The 17378-nt window shown below is 33.7% G+C and overlaps 3 protein-coding genes and 1 pseudogene across 3 annotated transcripts; all 4 read left to right on the top strand.

Moving 5' to 3' along the window:
- Positions 1-3186: 3186 nt before the first annotated feature.
- On the top strand, positions 3187-4421 carry LOC132192215 (thaumatin-like protein 1b). The gene is made up of 2 exons (XM_059607488.2): positions 3187-3265; positions 3548-4421. Exons 1-2 carry the CDS (start codon positions 3214-3216, stop codon positions 4225-4227), a joined length of 732 nt encoding a protein of 243 aa, XP_059463471.2. The 5' UTR covers positions 3187-3213; the 3' UTR covers positions 4228-4421.
- Positions 4422-7717: 3296 nt separating this feature from the next.
- LOC132192111 (thaumatin-like protein 1b) lies at positions 7718-8912 on the top strand. The gene is made up of 2 exons (XM_059607328.2): positions 7718-7825; positions 8053-8912. The coding sequence occupies exons 1-2, from the start codon at positions 7771-7773 to the stop codon at positions 8736-8738; spliced, it is 741 nt and encodes a 246-aa protein (XP_059463311.2). The 5' UTR covers positions 7718-7770; the 3' UTR covers positions 8739-8912.
- Positions 8913-11770: 2858 nt separating this feature from the next.
- On the top strand, positions 11771-13210 carry LOC132192126 (thaumatin-like protein 1b). Its single transcript, XM_059607355.2, has 2 exons — positions 11771-11888; positions 12373-13210. Exons 1-2 carry the CDS (start codon positions 11834-11836, stop codon positions 13050-13052), a joined length of 735 nt encoding a protein of 244 aa, XP_059463338.2. The 5' UTR covers positions 11771-11833; the 3' UTR covers positions 13053-13210.
- Positions 13211-15725: 2515 nt separating this feature from the next.
- Positions 15726-16765, top strand: LOC132191589 (thaumatin-like protein 1; annotated as a pseudogene).
- The last annotated feature ends 613 nt before the right edge of the window (positions 16766-17378 follow it).

Below are 17378 nucleotides of genomic sequence, written 5' to 3'. Positions count from 1 at the left end.
ATATATATATATATGGGAGTTAATGGTTTCTACTTTCTAGCAAGTCATGCCTCGATTAGTTGACTTCATCAAAGTATATAGATTGCCATCCCAAAAAAAAAAAAAAAAAAATAATAATAATAATAATAATAATAAGAAAACTAGCTAACGTGTAGAGGTGTACAAGTGAACTACTTAATATATATATATATATATATATATATTTTTTTTTTCTCCAATAATTAATTAGACTATAATTCGGGGAAGACTAAAAGGACCCTAGCTTGCTAGAAAGTAGAAACCATTAACTCCCACCTCATGCCTCGATTAGTTGACTTCATCAAAGTATATAGATTGCCATCCCAAAAAAAAAAAAAAAATAATAATAATAATAATAATAATAATAAGAAAACTAGCTAACGTGTAGAGGTGTACAAGTGAGACGGTTATTAACTACTTAATATATATATATATATATATATATATATATATATATGGGAGTTAATGGTTTCTACTTTCTAGCAAGCTAGGAAGTCTTCCCCGAATTATAGTCTAATTAATTATTGGAGAAAATATATATATATATATATATATATATATATATAACTTTAAATATAACTTTAAGGGTATTATTTAAAGAGAAAAAAAATGTAAACATGTATAATTTGACATGCGGGTGCCATTAATTTTACAATGATTCATTCAACCATGTAGGTTTTCATCTTTATCAAAACTAGCACATAATTCACGCTATGCGCGAGATTCTTTTTTATAATTTAATTTTAAAATTTGAAAAAAATAAAAAATTAGTCCTTATGGTTTACCTAATTTACAATTAACTCTTTGTGATATCAGAATGAATTCAAAGGTCCCCGAAGTATGCCAAAAAAACAACTTAGTCCCCACAGTCAAATTTCATCCACTAATTTAACAAATTCTGTTAGTGTGACACTGACTTAAATATGACAAGTATCAAAATTTTATTGGTTCTAACGTTTCATGTTATCATAATCTGTTAAGTCAGTGAACAGAATTTGACCATAGGGATTAAATTATTTTTTTGGCATACCTTAGAGACTTTTGAGTTCATTTTGATATTACAAGGAGTTAATTACAAATCAAGTAAACCACAATGACTGATTTTGCATTTTTCCCTTAAAATTTAAAAGCATCATTATCTTACTTTTCATGTGAAAAAAATTTATCATGCATCTTTTAACGAAAAGACTTACTAAAGATTATATACCAGTACATTATTGAACATACACCTTTTTTTTTAAAGTGTACTGAACATGTACTTAATGATACAATCACACACAGATGAATTAAAATATAAGACCATTGAATTTAGTTTAATTTATATAAACTAAAACATGGTAAAATCTTTGTTCCTGTCCGAGTAGTTTAAAATGAAAAGAAGTATAAAGAGAGAAAAAAAAAAAATAGCAAGAATAAAACTTGGATTCTTATTATCAAAGCATAATAGAAATTAGTAAGAATCTATTATTTTGTTAGTGTGATACCTATTATATTTCAATACAAATAAAACTCGTATATTTCTGAACATTCGAAGAAGAAAAAAAAATACACAAAGAAAAAGAAACAAAATATTTTTTATGAATACAAAATAATACAAAATTTTGTACTCAACATTTAATGTAATCAAATAAAGCTTCTCACATTAGATTCAATGCTTAATTATCTATTTTGTGTTTTCAAAAAAACAAAAATCTTTTTTTTGGCACAGTAATCAAGTAAATTTTTGCTTTCTTTTACTTGGAAATTTGAGTATAACATAAACGAAAAAAAAAATCTCAAAAAAATTCAAATGAATTACAACATATTTGTAAAAATGTTAAAATATTTGCTCTCATGTGAGTAATTTAAAATGAAAATAATAGCAAGAAGAAAACATGTGGATTTTCATTATCAAAGCATTAGTTTTTAATATTATTAGTCTGATACCTATTATATTTCAATGAAAATTAAAATTCAAATAATTCTAAACATTCTAAAAAATACAAAGCAAACTAAGCAAAATATTTTTTTTACTAAACCTTTAATGCAATCAAATCAATCACCATATAAAAAAATAGTAGGAATATTTAATATTTTTAGTGGGATATTTAATGAAAAAAACATATCAGCACTTTGGTACTCCGTAGCACCAAATCCTATATATTGTTAAAAAAAATTTAAAAAAATCCTATATATGATCTTTTATATAGACTATATACTACGATAATATATATATATACATTTCATGCAAGCCCCACCAATGATCTTATGTATTCCTCTTCCCTGTAGTAAAGAGGTTTTTAGGTTGTCCCTTAATTGAGACTTGAGAGTATAGATATATGCGAATCAGTGGCGGAGCTGGATTTTTTTTTTTGCAGGGGTCGGAAGTGAAATTAATAATTAATTAATATAATATAATATTACATTTTAATATTGTTTATTTGATCAAGTAACACTATATGTAAGACTATACCTCTATTTTATCTCTAAATGTGATATATTATATAAAAAATTAATAGTGATTCATTTCAAATTTAATAGTGATTTTAAAAGTTATATACTTTGAAAATAAAAAGATGACATGAATCTTTTATATATATATATATATATATATATATATTTTAAGTAATATTGAAAATATTCATTATCTCAAAAGATCCGTTAAAAGATCACACAAACAGGAAGGATTGCTCATTCGGTACAATATCACCTACACTTGGTGGGACATCCCCAACCAAGTCGACATTGTGACATGGGTAGTAGCCAATTTCACTAGCATATGTGACGCGCTATTAGCGTCCCCCATTACTCAACATATATAAATTTTTATTTAAAACACAAAAAATATACATGCTATTAATTTGGTTTCGTCCCCCACTGACTCTACAATTTAGGGACCAGACCATCCTTGATCATAGATACGGTATTAATCACTTCGTATTCACACCTTTTTGGTATGACATTTTCACACCTATAAGCTCCATATGCCGTCTCCAATAGATAGCTCAATCGGCTGGGATCATGCCTAATGAAGGGTAGGTCACTAATTCGAATCCCCATTCCCCCTCATGTGTTGACTTGTCAAAAAAAAAAAAAAAGAAAAAAAAAAAGAAAGCTCCATATACCAACGGCACCATGCTTTGGTTGGCCTCTATATATACATATATCCATCCCTTCATCAAACAAAAACAATATCGAATCACAAAAGCATTCACAATGAGAGCTCGGATACTCTTCTGCAGTACCTTAGCCTTTCTTTTCATCTATGGTATATTTTTTTCTTGTTGTCAATGATGATTTTCTTTCTATGTATAGAATAACTCATAATTGAATACTATTGCACAAGAATCCATAAATTTTCCTCCCCATCTTGACACAAACTCTATTTTATAAAATCTTTCCCCATTAAAGAGATACAACCCATTTATTTATGTGATAATTATTAAGTTACGCTGTTAATTTGTTGCATGCTAGATATGCTTTTATTAATTTTAAGTGGTGATCGACATGGTGACAAGGAGTTTGGATCATGTTCTGTTCATATATGCAGGTGCTCACTCTGTTACAATAACTGTCACAAACAATTGTCCATACACTATTTGGCCAGGAGTTCTAACATCTCCTCCGCAACCTCAATTGTCAAACACTGGATTTGAGCTCACATCCACAGCATCCATATCACTAGATGTCCCAACTCCGTGGAATGGCCGATTCTGGGCCCGAACTGGATGCTCCACTGATGGGTCAGGAAGGTTCACTTGTGCTACTGCGGATTGTGGCTCCGGTCAGGTTTCATGCAACGGCAACACTGGAGCCCCGCCGGCGTCTTTGGTAGAAATCGAATCAGTAGCAAATGGTGGACAAGATTTCTACGATATCAGCCTCGTAGATGGCTTCAACGTGCCTGTATCGTTAGCTCCACAAGGCGGGACCGGTGACTGCACGGCACCGAGCTGTGCTGCCAATGTGAATGCGGCTTGCCCAGAAGAGCTACAAGTCAAAGGGTCTGATGGGGGTGTGATCAGTTGCAAGAGTGCATGTGTAGCATTCGATGAGGACCAATACTGTTGCAGAGGTGATTTTGATACCCGAGAGACATGCCCACCCACGAACTACTCTATGTTCTTCAAGGACCAGTGCCCTCAGGCCTATAGTTATGCATACGATGATCCTACTAGCCTCTTTTCGTGCTTCGGTGGACCTAACTACAGTATCACGTTCTGTCCATGAATAATAGAAAAATCCTACATGTTCCTTTCTCTACAATAAAACGAAAACAGAAACAAATCACTTGCGCATCAACTATATATAGGGAGGAACAATATATCTGTATCGATAATGAATAATTGAATTATATATGCTGTATGGAAAAACTAAATAATGAAAACTTGTTCTCGTCCTTGTAGACGGGCAATAATATTATATATCTCTAGTCGTGCTTATATATGATCGAGAAAGTTTTATCCAGCTAGCTGCCATTGGATCAGCAGCTTGCTTCTTGCCATGGGGTACTTTCTTTTTGAGCACTATATACTGGGAAAATTATATTTTACTCCCTCAAAGTTTGGAGCGATTTGCAATTTGACCTCTAAAATTTTAATTTTGACAATCCACCTCCCTAAAGTTTCAAATTTTTGTAATTTGACCAATTGTATCCAAAACTTCTCATATTGCCCATAATTTTTATTATTTTTTTATTTTTTATAAAAAAATTTTTAAAAAAAATTCGGGGTGGCTGTAGCCATCTGGCCATTTTTACACGTCCAAATTTGTGTTTGTGTGTTTTTTTTTAATAAAAAATAAAAATAAAAATTAGGGGCAATATGAAAATTTTGGGATGATATTAGTCGAATTACAAAAAAAATGGAACTTTTGAGGATGGATTGCCAAAATTGAAACTTTAGAAGTCGAATTGCAAATTGCCCCAAACTTGGGGGGTAAAATGTAATTTTCCCCTATATATATATATATATATATATATATATATATGTATATATATATAGTTTTTAATACCTACCAATTACATGTTGACATGTATTAATAAATTGTAAAAGAGTTACACGTTTAGCATATTTAAAATGAATAAATAAGAAACAAGTTATACTTTGCAGCCTATAAATTATATGAACTTTGACTGATCAAAATTGAGAAGTGCCCCGTAATTTGCAGCGTACGTGGAATATTATTTTGCTCTGTGTGAAATTTGAAACCTGACTGACCTCCCCTTCATTTTTTTTTCTTCTAATTAAGTTCCCCTTCATCTTAGTTATGCCCTTCACACAACATGAAGATGAAAAAATATAATAGAATCCTATGATTCTAACCATTGTGTTAATTACTCAACTATATATGGAAAATATAATAATAACTTGTTTCAACTCTTTGATTTTAGGAAAAAATAAAAAGCTCAATCTCACACGATTTTAATATCATAAATTATTTAGAAAGTTATTGGGGGCCATTAATTAGCCTCCTTGACTTTGCATACTTGGTTACAAGTTTGAGCACTTCAGTCACGTAATAAAAATAAAAAGCGGTTTATAAAGATAATTTCTGGTCCTAAGTGAAGATTATTTTATAAGAAAAAAAAAAATTGTTCTTATTTTCTCACTTAATTTTTATAAAATAATATCTACCTAAGACCAGAAGAACACTAAGAGAGCACCTAACATTTTCCTTAAAATATAATTTTTAACATTACTCTTTTTTTCTAATGAATAAATAAGCTAGACTACTTGTATTTTACAGCTCATAAATTATATTAGCTTTGACCGATTGAAATGGAGAGATAAATAAAAAATAGGCAAAAGATAAAAACCAAACATTTTTCGTATTCACCATTTTAATTATGATCTACAAATGGCAATCCCACCCCACCCACCAAAAACCCTTTTATGTATTTTACCTTATTCACACGATGGCGTATGATGTACGTAACTTCTAGAAGAAAACATTTTGGTCCAGTCCAACCCATATCTTTTCTGCATGCGTAGTCGATACAGAGATTAATAATTACTCGGTAGACCACCTACATATATATTTTATCTATAACCTGACTTCCTCTACAATTTTTTGAAATCTATTTATCTAGATGAACTCAACATGTACAAGTTACGTGAATTTTGGTCCTAGACTTGGGCCAAAAGACACATATCCACCACCCATGTCACAACATTAGAACACGTTCAGTTTGACTATACATTTATTCTAGATAATGAATTTGTTTTCAAGTCTTTGATCTCAACTCCCTCTTTTCTTTGCTCATGAGCAGATCTTTTTGTGGGAAAGAAAGAAAGATAAAAAAAAGCCCTACCCCAGCTGACCATCTACAAGGTAGATGCATGCCCAAATTCTTTCCAAACCCTTCTAGAAGGGGACTTCACTACAAGCATTTAGCTCATTAGCGGCGATTTCTTGTTGCTGCCAATGAGCACTTTCTCGCCGCTAATGTGGTTGATGCTAAAGGTCCGACGCTAATGATTACTCAATAGCAGCGGCAAAATGTCGCCAACCCTAATTGGTCGCTAGAAAAGGGATCAAACTAAACCATTTGTAGCTGCTATTAGTTACCATTAGTGGCGACATGAAGGGTGTATTAGCGGCGACCTTAGAAGTCGCTGCTATTGATAAATATTAGTAGAAGAGGTACTATACATTACTAATATTATGCTAATATTATTAGCATAATATTATTACTAGTATTAGTAGTATCATAGACGAAGTTGTACATAAAAAAAATTGATTAACGAATACAGGATATTCCACGCCAGAACTGCTCCGACATATGTGCCCAATTTGGTCAATACATGGTGTCTTCTACAGTTAATTGTATCTTTCCAGTTCTAAGAGTGACTGAAAAAAAATCGAATAAAACCTAAGCAAACAAAATCGAGAGAGAGAGAGAGCGACGAGCTAGAGGGAGAAAGAGAGCCAAATGAGAGAACCTGGTTGTGTGCGCGTCTACATAATTTTTATTATTATCTAGGGTCATTAGAGCGATGCAAATGTCACCGCTAATGAGGGCCAATAGCGGTGACATCCACAAGTCACCACTAATAAGGATTAAGGGTCAATAGCGGCGACTAGTTGAGTTGCCGCTAATAGTTTCTAGTTTTCACCCCGCCCACGAAGGAAAAAAATTCTCGCCAAGTTACTAACAGCGACTTATTAGCGTCGACACAAAAGTCGATGCTAATATTAATTTTTTTTCTCTTAACGTCTGGAAGCAGACAAATCTATATATAATTTGTCTCATTTCAAATCACATTGAAATATATAAGACAAATTATAAGTTAGTTCGCATGGGTACGTCTTTTCCACAGCTGAAAATTCTATGCACGTAACGTTCTCGATCGGTTGTGGTTTTGTAAGCAAGCGGCTACATGAGTGGCTAAAATATTGACAACCAGCTTGTAGAATACCAAGTAGCAAAAATGGATTTGCCTCCCTTTCTCAAAAACTGACACATATGTAAAAAGCACCCCCAATCAATTCAAATTCAATCAAATTTATTTATTTACTCCGTATCTCGCGGGTGTAATACGAGGTTGCGGTCGCGACCCATTACCATATGAAGACGCAAAGCCCACTTGAAGTCAAAGGAGGAACGTTCATATGTTGGAAGTGCAACGAACTTACGTCGAAGCTAGTTTTCACGCATGTTGAGCCTTGAAAGCCGCGTTTAAGGCTCTATATAAACCGCTCCAAGTTCATAAGATTAGCACCACAATATATACTCAAACGCAGAGAGCAACTAGTCTATTACAAATTACAATGATGAAAGCCCTTGCACTCTTCGGCCTTGTCATGGCCTTCTGTTTCCTATCTGGTATATATATATATATATCTCATTGTCTAGTTATAATATATTAATTAGCAAATAGCTCATTTACTCATTTACTCATTTACTCAATAAAATTGTGTATCTCCTACTTATTTGTTGCATGCAAGTTATATATATGCTTTAAATTATAATTTATCCTAAAAATTTAAGCTGATATGAAAAAATGAATTTAATGATCATTAACCATTCTTCTGACAATTTGTGTTGTGCAGGTGCTCATACTGCTAAAATAACTTTCACAAACAACTGTCCGACAACTGTTTGGCCAGGAACTCTAACTGCAGACCAAAAACCCCAGTTATCAACTACTGGATTTGAGCTGGCATCCAAAGCATCCTCATCAGTTGATGTCCAAGCTCCATGGATAGGCCGGTTTTGGGCCCGAACAGGATGCACCACTGACGCCTCAGGAAAGTTCTCTTGTGAAACTGCTGACTGTGCCTCCGGCCAAGTTGCATGCAACGGCGCCGGTGCAATCCCGCCGGCATCTTTGGTAGAAATCAACATCGCAGCTGGTGGTGGACAAGATTTTTACGATGTTAGCCTTGTAGATGGCTTCAACCTCCCTGTTTCAGTTGCTACACAAGGTGGGACCGGTGAGTGCAAGTCCTCAAGCTGCCCAGCAGACGTGAATGCTGTGTGCCCTGCTGAGCTACAAGTAAAAAGGTCTGATGGAAGCGTGATCGCTTGTAAGAGCGCATGCACAGCGTTCAATAAGCCAGAGTATTGTTGCACTCCCCCTAATGATAAACCGGAGACATGCCCACCTACAAATTATTCCATGATCTTTGAGAACCAATGCCCTCAAGCTTATAGCTACGCTTATGATGATAAGAACAGCACATTTACTTGCTCCGGTGCACCTGACTACGTTATTACTTTTTGCCCTGGAGCTTGAATTTACGAAGAGGAATTATTCGTTCCTTCTTCTCTCTATAGTTATAAGAGAACAATAAGTGTCATTGACTAAGGCACATACATGATTGTGTCAATGTAATCAACGCTTGAATGATATTTATTAATAAATGAATAATGCAAGTATACTTGCACTGTGCTTAATTATGACAAGAAATATATCTTCAGCTGCAATATTTTATTTTTGGATGCTATTCATGTTGTATCGCACTTGAGATTATGTCATGATCTTTAACCGTTTGTGTCTTTAAGCTTAATTACCCATAATTATGGCTGTAAGAGAGGGGGGAAAAAGAAAAAGAAAGAAAAAAAAAATTAGGATTTAGTTGTTCATTGGAGGACTCCGTACAATATAAATTATATATTACTACAACTTTTACTATAAAATTATTTACAAACTAAAATAACCGTCTTCAAAGTTTACCAGAGGACTCAGTCAAGATTATATCTTTATCTATACATGGTGGTATATTGACAGCAAGTTATTTACTATGATCTATATATATATATTTTTTGGTCTTTAATGGTAATTGACTTGCTGCTTCTAAAGATATTTAAAAATCCTCGAAAGTAAAGATTGGTGACTAATGACTATTACGATGATAAAATTTGAAATATTTAATTAAAATTTTTAGAGCTTACCATATATATATAAAAAATTATCCAAAAACATTAATTCTTAACCAAAAGGAATTAAAGGAAGCACCATATGCATATTTAACACACAAAATTAAAGATGTGGAAAAGGGGCAGCCCACAATGGATGTGCAACGCCCACGTTCAATCAGGAGACACCAGCCATATCTGTGAAGTCTTGATCAAACGATACGTGGCATTTAATTGAAAATTTGTCATATATTAATGGTACCAATTTATTTGGTCCGCCCTTTGTTGACTTTACTCCAAATATTTTTGTTTTACATAATTAAAAACTATATTCATTGAAATCAATAAGAAAAATTATATAAGTAATTAGCAGCTATATATATATAATAGAAAAAATTCAGTACCATGTTACCATATTAGGTGTCGGATAAATTATATGTCTAAAATTTGTTTCTATACAAGTGAATAAATTATTGTTTTTTGAAATAGACAACCTTAAAACATGTCAAGATTGAGACAGAGATGAAAAAAAATATAATAGAATCCTATGATTCTAACCAATGTGTGAATTATAAAGATAGTACTCATGAGTTGTTAGGTGAAACTAATTAATCTTTATAATAATTTTTTTTTAATAAAAAAATAAAAATAAAAATTAGGGGCAATATGGGAATTTTTGGATTATATTAGTCGAATTGCAAAAATTTGAAACTTTGAGGGGGTGGATTGCCAAAATTGAAACTTTGGAGATCGAATTGCAAATTTTTCCAAACTTTGGAGGAGGGGGGTAAAATGTAATTTCCCCCTATATATATATACCCATAAATAGTTTTTAATACCTTCCAATTACATGTTCACTTGTATTAATAAATTGTAAAAGAGTTACACGTTTAGCATTTTTAAAATGAATAAATAAGAGACAAGTTATACTTAATTTGCAGCCTATAGATTATATGAACTTTGACTGATCGAAATTGACAAGTGCCCCTTAATTCGCAGTGTGCGTGGAATATTATTTTGCTCTGTGTGAAATTTGAAACCTGACTAACCTCCCCTTCATTTTTTTTTTTTCCTTCTAATTAAGTTCCCCTTCATCTTAGTTAGGCCCTTCACACAACATGAAGATGAAAAAATAAAATAGAATCCTATGATTCTAACCATTGTGTTAATTACTCAAATATGGAAAATATAATAATAACTTGTTTCAACTCTTTGATTTTAGAAAAAAAAAAAAAAAAAGCTCAATCTCACACGATTTTAATATCATAAATTATTTAGAAAATTATTGGGGAGCCATTAATTAGCCTCCTTGACTTTGCATACTTGGTACAAGTTTGAGCACTTCTGGCACTTAATAAAAATAAAAAGCGGTTTATAAAGACAATCTTTGATTCTATGTGGATATTATTTTATAAGAAAAAAAAAAAATAATTGTTCTTATTTCTCTCACTTAATTTTCTATGCATGACTTTTGTCCATCTTTTTTTAAAAATTCATCATTAAAAATTTATGAGACTCACATGTGAGTCTATATATATTCAATTGTGGATTTACCTTATTCACACGAAGGCATATGTTGAACGTAACTTCCAGGAGAAAACATTTTGGGTCCAGTCCAACCCATATCCTTTCTGTATCGGTAGTCCATTTACACAGATTAATTAATTACTTGGTAGACCACCTACATATTATATCTATAACGACCTGACTTTCCTCTACAATTTTTTGAAATCTATTCATCTAGATGAACTCAACATATAAGTTACGTGAATTTTGGTCCTACACTTGTGCCAAAAGACGCATATCCACCACCCATGTCACAACATTAGAACACGTTCAGTTTGACTATATATTTATTCTAGATAATGATTTTGTTTTCAAGTCTTTGATCTCAATCCCCTCTATTCTTTGCTCATGAGCAGATCTTTCTGTGGAAAAAAAAAAAAAAAAAAAAAAAAACCTACCGGCCAGCTGTGGATATGCATGCCCAAATTCTTTCCAAACGCTACACTTCGCATGGGTCGTAGGGTCTTTTCCACAGCTAAAAATTCTACGCACGTAAGTGAAAGAAATTCAACGAAAACAAAAAAGAAATCCACAAGCGCTCATTAATAATATCACAGGGAGCCTAAAACAGTGACAACCACTTTGTAGAATACTAGAAGCAAAGTGGCAAATGGATTTGCCTCCCTTTCCCACAAACTGACACATGTACATAATGACAATTATTTAGCCCGCATATCTCGGGTCTTCAGTCGGTCGAGGTTCCGGTCGCCGGCCATCACCATATGGAAGACGATAACTATTACAGTCAATGAAGTATAATATTCCTGGTGGAACTTAATTCCAAACCCAGTTTTCCATGGAAAAATCTCGTTAAAGCCTCTATATAAACCACTCCCAAGTTCATAAGATTTGCACCACAATATATACCCAACCCATTCATCAAGATCAACTAGTCTAGCTACAAGAATGATGAAAAACCTTGCATTCCTCGGCCTTGCTTTGGCCTTCTGTTTCCTATCTGGTATATATATCTCATTTTTCTAGTTATAATATGTTAGCAAATTTCCTATCTGGCCTACTTTCTGCAAAATATAGATAGAAAAAAATGTTGAAAACTGCTAATGTACGTGTTAATAATTTTGTTGGAAAATGATCATCGTTCGCATCATGAATTGCCACACAGGTAGTATAATTTTGCACTTTCACCATTACACATATGAAATGATCAAGTCATGAACCCCACAAAGGTTGAATTGAAATCTTCCATTGTTAGACTTATTTATTTATTTTACATAAAACATATTTTAGATTTTATGTTCTGAACGTGTTCTCTCATTTTCTCTCCCCATTGGTCCATGACTTGTATTTACACGTACTAATGTTATATATATATATATATATATATACCATACAAATATTTCATAAATATCTTACAAATTAAGTTAGTGTAGCAGAAATGAATTTAATGATCGTTGACCATTCTTCTGACAATATATGTTATGCAGGTGCTCGTGCTGCTAAAATAACATTCACAAACAACTGTCCAACAACTGTTTGGCCAGGAACTCTAACCGCGGACCAGAAACCTCAACTATCAACTACTGGATTTGAGCTGGCATCTAAAGCATCCTCATCAGTTGATGTCCAAGCTCCATGGATAGGTCGGTTCTGGGCCCGAACACGATGCACCACGGACTCCTCGGGAAAGTTCTCTTGCGAAACTGCTGACTGTGCCTCTGGCCAGGTTGCATGCAACGGCGCAGGTGCAATCCCGCCAGCATCTTTGGTAGAAATCAACATAGCAGCTGGTGGTGGACAAGATTTCTACGATGTCAGTCTTGTAGATGGCTTCAACCTCCCTGTTTCAGTTGCCACACAAGGTGGGACCGGTGACTGCAAGCCCTCAAGTTGCCCAGCAGATGTGAATGCTGTGTGCCCTGCTGAGCTACAAGTTAAAGGGTCTGATGGGAGCGTAATTGCTTGTAAGAGCGCATGCACAGCATTCAATGAGCCAAAGTATTGTTGCACTGGCGCTAATAATACCCCAGAAACATGTCCACCGACAAACTATTCCCAGATCTTCGAGAATCAATGCCCTCAAGCTTATAGCTACGCTTATGATGATAAGAACAGCACATTTACTTGCTCTGGTGCACCTGACTACGTTATTACCTTTTGCCCTTAAATTTACGAAGAGGAATTATTCGTTCCTTCTCGATCTCTATAGTTATAAGAGAACAATAAGTGTCTTGGACTAAGGCACATGCATGATTGTACGTGTCCATTTGATAAACGCTTGTATGATATTTATTAGCAAATGAATAATACAAGCTTCTTTTTTTATATATATACTTCAAATTTCGGAGCAAGTATACTTGTTCTTATGACAAGAAATTGCGAAATAGGGTTCGAACAGACAAAAATTCCACTCAAACAAGACCTTGCTAAAAAGTCCTCATCGGTCGATCGAGCAAAAGAACCTAACAGATATATACCAGGTAGCTAGACGCCCTATAGATTAGGCCACTACTCCAAATTCTATAATAAAAAATCAAGAGAATAAACTTCAAACCATGCATGTGCCGGTGGCCAAGTTGAAATCAGACAAAATTAGTGTTGGAAAACCAAACCTTAAACTTCGCATGAGTAGTGAAAATTCGATGCATGCACCTAACGTTCGGTTGTGATGAACTATAGACCAGTCGCACGTTGTTAATTAATTGAACATATATATATATATATATATATATATATATAAGTCATTGGTCATCTTTTCTTCAAAAAAAAAAAAAGCCATTGGTCATCTTCTACAACATTGACACCTGTTTGTAGAAAACTCTAGTAGGAAAGTAGTAAATGGATTTGCCTCCCTTTCCCAGATACTGACACGTATGTATGTAAATAACCCAAATGATTCAATCACATTTTGTCCGTCAATTTTCCGCATTTTTCCGCATGGATCCACTTTAAAATCAATGAGGGTTAATCCCGGTGTAACTTTCGTCGAACCCGATTTTCCGCATGGTTCGCCGTGATGGTCGCGTTAAAGCCTCTATGGCTAGCTCTATATATATCACCCCAAGTTCATTTATGTCATATCATGCAGGTGCTCATGCTGCTTGAATTACTTTCATGAACAACTGTCCAAGAACTATGTATCTAACCAGGAACTTTAACGTACGTTAGATCAAAAACCTCAGCTATCAACTACTTACAAAATGGAGAAAATATACTTTATCCCTTATCTAGCCTCTGGGAGTATCATTATTTTTGCATTTTAGTTTTTAAAGTTTAAAAAGTGATCTATGCATGGCCCTTACAAATTTGACACGTTAGCCCATCTGTTATTTTTTTGTCTTCTATCTTGAACAGAATGTCAGTCACGTACGTCACACGTGATTATAAAGCACCTGAATTATCCAAAATATCTTGGCCCATCTGTTATTTTTTTGTCTTCTTGAACGGAATGTCAGTCACGTACGTCACACGTGATTATAAATTAAAGCACCTAAATTGTCCAAAATATCTTGGCGGGTTCTCCCCCCCACCCCCCCAAAAAAAAAATGGATGTGGTCGGGCTACCTATAGTCATTGGTATGAGTTGAACAGAGGTAATAAGTTTTGTTTTAAGTATATAGTTATTCAACCCATGTCATGTCAACTAGTATAAAATAAGTGTAAAGTGTAACATTACTCTTTTGATAAAAAAGAAAACCAGTTAAATGAATCATTAATTCAGGGAAGACTGAAGTTAAGCACCTAGCTAGGAATTAAACCATCACCCCCACCTTATGCCTCGATGAGTTGACTTCCAAAAAAAAAAAAAAAAAAAGCGCTTGCCATTCAAATAAAGCGCGCTAGCATGCAAGCTCCTGGCCTCTTAGCTTACGATAATAATATTTATAATTGAGCTTTATAAGGCCGTTAACATTATGGGCGAAATAAATCTAATTCATCCTTACTATAATAAAATAGTCAAACAATCTTCTAGTGCAAATCATGACGGTTATTAATTTTTTTTTTTCTAAGCATGCATGGCAGTTATAGAATATTAATAAAGCGACATAGTCTCTTCTATATACCACAAGTGTAGCTAACATATTCAATATATCATGCATGCATGGTTCATAGACTAATGAAAAGTATGTGCAAAAAATCCGACAATGATCTTATGTTTTCCTCTTCCCTATATTTATATGGTGAAGGTGTTTAGGTTGTTATAACTTGAGAGTATAGATACATGTGAATAAATTAACCACCTATATGTTCGGAATTCATTATGTATCTTGTAGGTGATACAATTGATCATAAAATGATTAAAAAATTGGGTTGATCCAGAATTTTATAGCTGAATCTAACTAATTATATATAACACACTTTAATTTTAGGCTATACATGCCCCAATGTTAATCTAAAGTTATAGAACCATGTGATAGTATGTGGATTTTTTTGTTGTGTGTACACAAATTTTGTTAATTACTAACATTAACTATTAATTGTAGTTCAATATCAATAAGAGAAGTATTATATATAACCCACAAAGAAGCACAAACAAAGTTGGAGAAAAATCCTTCCATGCTCCCCTAGTACCTTCCCTACTATTGTTTTACCTTTATTCTTTGAGAGTTTTGCTATATTAAATATTCCTCACTAGAAGCTTCTTCGAACGATTCGTTGGATAGTTCAAATTAATCTTAAGAACTCGGATAGAATTACTTCGTATTCACACCTCTTTGCTATGATTTTTTTACATCCATAAGCTCCATATACCAACGGCACCATACTTTGGTTGGACTCTATATATACAGATATCCATCTCTTCATCAAACAATAACATCAAATCACAAAAGCATTCAAAATGAGAGCTCGGATACTCTTCGGCCTTACCTTAGACTTACTTTTCATCTATGGTGTATCTTTTCTTCTTCTTGTCAATGATTATGTTCTTTCTATGTATAGATCTAACTCATAAGTGAATACTATTGCTCAAGAATCCATAAATTTTCCTCCCCATCTTGACACAAACTCTATTTTATAAAATCATTTCCTATTAAAGAGATACAACCCATTTATTTATGTGATAATTAATAAGTTAATCTGTTAATTTGTTGCATGCAAGATATGCTTTTATTAATTTTAAGTGGTGACAAGGAGTTTGGTTCATGTTGCGTTCATATCTGCAGGTGCCCACTCTGCTACAATAACTGTAACAAATAATTGTCCATCCACTATTTGGCTAGGAGACCTAACATCAGCTCAGCAACCTCAATTGTCAAACACTGGATTTGAACTAGCATCCACATCATTAAATGTCCCAACTCCGTGGAATGGCCGATTTTGGGCCCGAACTAGATGCTCCATAGATGGGTCGGGAAAGTTCACTTGTGCTACTACGGATTGTGGCTCCAGTCAGGTTTCATGCAATGGCAACGGTGCAGCCCCACCAACGTCTTTGGTAGAAATCACCATAACACCAAGTGGCAGACAAGATTTCTAAGATATCAACCTGGTAAATGGCTTCAACTTGCCTGTATCAGTAGCTCCACAGGGTGGTTCTGGTTCGTGCACCGCACCTAGCTGTGCTGCCAATGTGAACGCAGCTTGCCCGACAGAGCTACAAGTGAAAACATCTTATGGGAGCGTGATTAGTTGCAAGAGTGCACGCATAGAATTCAATCAGCCACAATATTGTTGCACTGGTGGTTATAGTACCTCAACTACATGCCCACCTACGAACTACTCTATATTCTTCAAGAACCAGTGCCCTCGTGCCTATAGTTATGCCTATGATGATGCTATTCGCCTCTTTTCGTGCTCCGGTGGACCTAACTATAGCATCACGTTCCTTTCTCTACAATAAAACGAAAACGGAAACAAATAACTTGCCCATCAACTATATATAGGAAGGAACATTAATATATATATATATATATATATATATATATATATATATATATATATATATAATGAATATAGAATTGAATTTTATACGCTTTATGTGGTGGAAAAACTAAATAATGAAAACTTGTTCTAGCTCGTCCTTGTAGACGGGCAATATTATATCTCTAGCCGTGCTTATATATGATCAAGATCAAAAAAAAAAAAAAAAAAAAAAAAAAAAAGATCAAAAGTTTTATCCAGCTAGCTGCCATTGGATCAGAAGCTTGCTTCTTCCCACAAGGTATATATATATATATACCTATAAAGTTTATTGAATAATGTTACACATACTTTCACTTTTCTATACCTAATTCCTCACACATACTCATAAATAACTTTTAGTACCTTCCAATTACATGTTGACATGTATTAATAAATTGTAAAAGTGTTGCAAGTTTAACATTTTTCAAATGAATAAATAAGAGACAAGTTATACCTTACCGCCTATAAATTATATGAACTTTGAGTACTGATCGAAATTGAGAAGTGCCAATATTATTTTGAAATGCCCCTATTTATGTGAAATTTGAAACCTGACTAACCTCCCTTTCATTTTTTTTTTCTTCTTCTA

This window comes from Corylus avellana, chromosome 10 (assembly GCF_965113065.1).
Source record: "Corylus avellana chromosome 10, dhCorAvel1.hap1.2, whole genome shotgun sequence".
Taxonomy (NCBI): Eukaryota; Viridiplantae; Streptophyta; class Magnoliopsida; order Fagales; family Betulaceae; genus Corylus; species Corylus avellana.
The sequence above is the reverse complement of the archived record's forward strand: the minus strand, read 5'-3'. Positions and strand labels throughout refer to the sequence as shown.

Coding starts and splice junctions, on each gene's coding strand:
- LOC132192215 (XM_059607488.2), top strand. CDS start 3,214: ATGAGAGCTCGGATACTCTTCTGCAGTACCTTAGCCTTTCTTTTCATC. Junction 3,266..3,547: donor AGCCTTTCTTTTCATCTATG/GTATATTTTTTT, acceptor TCATATATGCAG/GTGCTCACTCTGTTACAATA.
- LOC132192111 (XM_059607328.2), top strand. CDS start 7,771: ATGATGAAAGCCCTTGCACTCTTCGGCCTTGTCATGGCCTTCTGTTTC. Junction 7,826..8,052: donor GGCCTTCTGTTTCCTATCTG/GTATATATATAT, acceptor TGTGTTGTGCAG/GTGCTCATACTGCTAAAATA.
- LOC132192126 (XM_059607355.2), top strand. CDS start 11,834: ATGATGAAAAACCTTGCATTCCTCGGCCTTGCTTTGGCCTTCTGTTTC. Junction 11,889..12,372: donor GGCCTTCTGTTTCCTATCTG/GTATATATATCT, acceptor TATGTTATGCAG/GTGCTCGTGCTGCTAAAATA.